The following is a 6128-nucleotide window of genomic DNA, read 5'->3' as shown; positions in this document are numbered from 1 at the left end:
AGAAGAATTTCTGGGAAGAGCCCTACCTTGGCTGTGTTTCAGCTCCCGGTAATTTGACTGGGATTTTGCTGGTGCCAACAGTGACACACTTACTATAAGTACCTGTGTAGCGCTAAAAGTGGTGCCAGGCCTTTAGGATGCACACATTCTTTTACAAACAGGTGTCTAAAGTGGGTGTTCCCCATCTCTCCCCATCCCCGGCTGATATTCCTGACATGCGTACCTCCAAATTAGACCTCTGAAAGAAGGCAGCTTGTCAAAATCAGTCAGAAAAGAGGAAGGCTCGGTGTCGTAAGACAAGCCTGCACAAAGCCTGTTCCCTTGGCAAGGTTTCCCTCCTTCACATTCCGAGGATGGGGTTTGGCAGGCTGTGGAGTGCAGCACTGGGCGGCAGGGACAGGGATGGGGACAGGGAGCAGAGTGCGGTCGGAATCATTGGCATCTCGCACAAGAGCTTTCTCAAACACTACCAGAAATGCCCTTTCCATCTTGCACCATCAGCAAACATGAGCTGTTTGTGCAGAACACGGAGCGGCTCCTTCTTGGAGAAGGCAGAACAAAACCAAATATCAACCCATTTGCTCAGCTTTTCTGTTTTCCCAAGTGTTTGCTGCTCGTATCCGAGCCACTTTGCTGTCAATCGCTGTGTCACAGCAGATGCCTGGCCGTATGCTCGGGGCTCTGGTTCTTAAGACCATTCCAATGTAGTCCTTCCTCCTCATCAGAATTAGGGAGGATGCTCAGTGACTTCCCCAAGGTTTATCAGGCTTTCCTGCTCATTTAAGTTAATGAGAAACCTTGTTTGGTGCCTGATGCCCAGCTGACATCCTGGCTGAGCACCTCCACTGCCACGGCCTTGACACTAACTATTACTTCTTCATTGCCTTCTGTCATTGAATGTTATCACCCAGATCTCTGAAAACATGGGATCAGGCAAGAAAAGAGGAAGAAAGTAGATAATTTTTATAATTCCTCCTATTGAAAACCACCTGCTCTCCCCAGAGGCAAGAGTTTGCTCCTGTAATTAGCTGCCCCCACACCTCGGCCACCACTTGGCCTTCCAAAAGCCCATAACATGATGGAAAGTGAGAGACAATGCGTCCTCTTTTTCAGTTCTGTGTTGCAACAAGGAAATTGTAATAATAACACGCGATACGGAAAGGAAAACTTTTCAACAAGTGTTTATTAAGAACAGAAACATAAATATTCCCATAAATAAATAAATAGTGAAGACCAGCTGCATTCTTATGTGAAAGTAAATAAATATAAAAAAATAAATTAAAAAATTATAAATTAACAAGGTGCTTCTTTCTAATGAAAAGATGACATTAAAATACACATTTATAGCTTCACAGCATTAATTCTCAGTAAATAACAGCTTGGAAATGATGGCAGAAACCCTCCTGTCTCAGGCTTTTGGCTTCCTAATTTTGCAAGCTCCCTTCTTGCAGTCAGTTGCCTGTTTGGAGCGGTGGTGGCCTGGGTGCAGGACTCAATGTTTTTTCTTTTCCTAAGCTGCCATCAAAAAGGGAAGGTGTCCCTTGGAGTCAGCTCTGCCGAGAGGGCGCTATGCTGACCCAACTGCGCTGGGCAGAACTGGCTCAGAATCACTTCCATCTCTCCTACATGAGATGGAAGTTTCTCTCCTACATGATGGTTTCTCTCCTACATGGGGAGACCTCTTGAGAAGACATAAAGTGTTGTTGTCAGCTGACTACAGAAGCAGAGAATGCAGACTCGATGCTGTTGGAGGTGTGAGAGCAGGAGGCAGGAGGAGCAGGGCTGCATGCCAGAAGCCAGATGAGCATCTCTCCCTTTTCTGCCTTCCTGGAAGTGTTAGGACCCTTTTCTTCGTTGTCTTAGGACACTGCCACAGGTTTCGTATTTGCCCTAGAAAGAAGGGAAATGTGAAGGAGATGATTAGAACTTGTCCATAGAACAGGCATTGCTCACTGGACTCGGACAAGGTCCTCCAGGAGGGGTTTGTGCCTCGGTGTCCAAGCCCCTTACTAGCTGCTGCCGAACTTAAGGGGCACTGGTACACTGTGACCTTGTCACAAGTACGCGGTACCAGTGGCTCCCATAGGTCCATGCTTCTCCTGACACCCCTTGGGCCTCATTTCCCCCGCATCTAAGTGCCATTAGTTTTGAAAACCTCGTTGCTGCTTTCTACCATTTCAGGCAAGAGAGGAGCACTCGGAGAACACCTGGATTTCCTGAGCCCCTGAGCTGCAGGCTCTCAGGGTGGTGTGCCGGAGGCGAGGTGTAGCTGGCATTAACACGGGGGTGTGGGATCGGACCTGGCACTGCAATTAAGCTCAAAGCTATCGCAGTGCTTGTCCCGGCTCGGGAACACAAATGGTGGCAGCTGCCTGAGGAGGCAGGTTCTTTGAACGCTTCTTGCTGTACGTTTGCTCAAGCGTTTGAAACACGGGTTTGATGAGCTGTGCATATCGGGAACATGGGACTCACTTGTCCAGGATCGCCTTGATGATCAGCTTCACCCAGGGAGCGGAGGGGTTCAGGCACACCTCCGAGCCATCTTGCAGGGTGGCTCTGCACGAAGGAAAAGGAAAGGGAAAAGGTCTGCTCAGTGAATTCCAAGGCCATTTCCCTGTTCTTTCATAACACCCTTCCCGGGTTACACTTATATCTTCCCCTTTGCCTTAGCTCTATCAGTTGAGGCTGGAGCAAAACATAAAGCTGTTTGTTTTAAATTGTTTGATATCTTCTTGTATCTGTTTGTTTAAGTGAATCTAATCATTTGCAGGAGTCTCACTCTTTTCAACGTTGCTGCTTTTCCTCCCCAGCGTGCTCTGTCTTTGTGACGGGATTTAGCTGAAGGGCTAAACCTTCCCATCTTGATTCTGAAACTAGTGCCCAGTACATTAGGATTTTGTTACAGTAAGAGCTCTGGAATTGTGCCCAGATTATATGATTTTTGTGCTAACAGTATTTTTTTCATCAACTTAGGTAGGAGTGTGATCTTATTTTTGACCTTGCCATTACAATTCATGTTGCGATCATCATCACTCAGCACGGCTCTGTGAGTTTAATTCTCTTCTTGTGTGCTGGTGGAATTCAGAGCTTCAGAAAGTTATTTGCTGCCTGGTGACTGTGGGTTTGGGCTGAAATATTGCATGGGTTGTTTAAGAAGTATAGACTGGCAAAAAACCACTCAGCTTATAACACACAGCATACTTTGTAAGAGCAAGGAACGCCGCTGTCCTGCAACGAGCAGCCGTGCCTGCTGGGTTGTCACATCCTTTAGAGCACACTTACATCATCCCTTGTGTCAAAACCATTTCCTACGTGTTAACTCACTGAGAGGAGCTTGCAAAAGCACTTACATGACTTCAACGTCTTTGCAGTGTGGTCCACTGGGGGTGAGGTTCACGTTACGGATGAACTTGGGATGGATGAACTTGGAGTAGGTGCTTATGCACTGGCACCTGAGCTCTACTGCGGAGCGTGGCAGGGCCTCGCCTGTATAACAAGAAGAAAAAGAATAACGTGGATCATTTCACTGCTTCCATGGGAAGCACATATTCTTTGCGCTTAGGGCATTGGAAGAAAATCACAGGATCATTGAGGTTGGAAAAGATCTTCAAGATCATCAATTCCAACTGTAAATATTATTTGCTGTGCTTGTAAGTCAGCATTTACCCTCGCAGTTGTTAGCAGAGCTCTAGGGAGGATGTCCTTACCTTTTGTTCCAAGGGCTGAGATTAGGAGAAGAGTCAGGATAGCAGTCACAGCCTTGCCCATCATGGTGCAGGAGTGTTGTTTCCTCGTGCGGTCCTGGCCTGGCTCTGCAGTGAGGTGAGCTCTGGCAGCTCTGGGTTGTCCAGTGCCTCTGCTCTGGCACTACCTGGGTTTATATGCTCCCCTCAGCGTTCTGGCATCATGAATGGGTCACTGTGGTGGAAATTCCGAACCTGTCAGATGCTGAAATGAGTCACAGGGTACGGGTAAACCCCTTTTCCTCGATGACCACAACGTTTCTTTTCATTAACAGGAAACACTCTGTTAGTTAAAGAAGTTTAGAAACACTGAATATGTACAGAACTGCCCTGTTCTTAGCTTTGCGGCACCTGTACGTGTTTGTAATTCTCCATTTCTTGTGGTGATTTCCTTCTATATCTTCCAGCTTTGCCTATTCTTAGGTTAAACATTGTAGATTCCCACTTCTGGCAAAAGGCGTTTGGTAAGTGATTCCCCATCCATGTGTCTCTGGGCTGTGATTGTTTCTCATTTTAAGACATGACAGAAGTAGGAGCTGATGCTTTGCAGAAAACAGAGGTGCTGGGGGTGGATTTTCATGAGCCCCCCCTGTCCTTATATACAATCATCTTTTTAAACACCTCCCTTTCCACACTGTAATAACCCCTGCAGAACCGCTTACAGTTCTTTTTGACACAGGAAAATCAAGTGGCCCTGACATCAACAGGAGAATCCAGGCTTTTGAGGATGGATGCTTCTTCTGAAGCCCAAAATTCTTACCTGGTTTCTGCTTTGAATCCAAGTAGAGCAGAATTCTCAAAGGTTCTGCAGGATTCTGCATCTGAAACAAAGGGAGGCCTTTCAGCAAAATGAAATCTGACCCTGTAAAGAGGTGATTCTGGCAAAATTAAAGGAAAAGGGTGCATGAAGGAGGATTATTCGGATAAAGTCAGTGCAACCATTTTTATTAGTGATAGAAAACAATAATCAAACACAAGCAGGCTTTTTTTTTTTTTTTTTGTTAAACATTAAGGGATCTGTTAATATTGTTCTGCCAGTTAACGGGGACGGCCAAAGGAACGAAGCATAGGATCAGGTATGGATGAGTGTAGTTTTGTTGTTCTCTGACTCGTCATGAAGGACACAGCGATTTCTGTGTGCCAGGCTGAAATTCCCGTACTGTCACTGCAGATATCAGTGCCTGGAGCTTACGCGGTCAAGTTTATAAACAAAGGAGATGCTCTCAACAGGTAATAAGATGTATAACGATGGAATTAAGCCCCTGCCTCTCTGTAGATTCTCTGCTCACAGTGAACATAGCAGGATTAGCCAACGTTAGACATAAGCTTTTAATGTTGGAGGCTTTTGTACATAACTGCTCAAAGGTGAAGAAAGGGCTGGGGTGTCTGACCTCTACAACAGATGGCATAATGACTCCAGCATCGCAAATCTTGCAGTGGAGTGATGGGGAGAGCGGAGTAGGACTCTGGAGCCTGTGGTCTGACTTGGGATCAAAGAGGTAGTGAGTGGAGGACGTGACCTGCAAAAAAAAAAACCCCATAGTCCACAAAGAAAAAAGTCCTTCAGCGGTTACAAGAAGAAGTTGGAAAAGATGAACCATAGATAAAAAGATCACGTGGCTTGTTGTGAACTTGTGCGATGTGGGCAAAAGAGAGGAGCTGCTCTTTCACTTCACTTCACTTCACTTCACTTCACTTCACTTCACTTCACTTACAAGGGCCTGGTTGGGAGGGATGTGAGGCGGGTGGATTAAATGCTGCTGAATTTCTGATGCACACAGTCTCTGACTGAAGAGAGAATTCCTAAGCCTGAAGTATGATTGTCGCAAACAGTACCTGGTAGCTCCAGCTGAATAAACACTGGTTTTATCATAGGAGACATAAACAGTTATTGTGAAGCTCTGATTTTCTTGGCATGACTGCCTTATGCCTCCCAGGCAATGAGACTGTGCCAGCAACACATGGCCCACAGGAATGCAGATGGTCCTGTGTCTGGCCTTTGACATCCATGTACCACCTGGCAAACTGGTTAGTTGGGATCGATCTGCAGGTGCTACTGCAGGCATAAAGCTCGCTAATTCCACTGACTGAGGCTCCACATCAGTGATGCCACGGCCCAGCAAAGGGCAGGAGAAAGTGTGGGATGCCCACGTGAGAAATAGGAGCCTCTCAGGTCATTTTTTGTACGCTGCTCCCCAACTTTCCTTGACTTTGAGTGACCTGGAGCTTCACGTCTCCTTACACTCCCGTGAGTAGCAGGAGATTCCTTTGCCCTGTGGAAACCACTGCTCTGCTCTGTCCACATCTCACTCAGCAATTGCTCACCGGTATCTTAAGAAATGCTGCCTCATGCCTGGAATTTTACATCCAAACGTGCAAAAGTTG

The 6128-nt window shown here is 46.5% G+C and overlaps 1 protein-coding gene across 1 annotated transcript; it reads right to left on the bottom strand.

Moving 5' to 3' along the window:
- Window positions 1–1326: 1326 nt before the first annotated feature.
- Window positions 1327–3846, bottom strand: LOC104067483 (interleukin-8). The gene is made up of 4 exons (XM_009570229.2): window positions 3708–3846; window positions 3351–3486; window positions 2473–2556; window positions 1327–1890 (listed from the first exon to the last, which is right to left on the bottom strand). The coding sequence occupies exons 1-4, from the start codon at window positions 3769–3771 to the stop codon at window positions 1860–1862; spliced, it is 315 nt and encodes a 104-aa protein (XP_009568524.1). The 5' UTR covers window positions 3772–3846; the 3' UTR covers window positions 1327–1859.
- Window positions 3847–6128: the final 2282 nt, after the last annotated feature.

This window comes from Cuculus canorus, chromosome 4 (genome assembly GCF_017976375.1).
Source record: "Cuculus canorus isolate bCucCan1 chromosome 4, bCucCan1.pri, whole genome shotgun sequence".
Classification (NCBI taxonomy): domain Eukaryota; kingdom Metazoa; phylum Chordata; class Aves; order Cuculiformes; family Cuculidae; genus Cuculus; species Cuculus canorus.
This window is presented reverse-complemented; position numbering and strand designations above follow the sequence as displayed.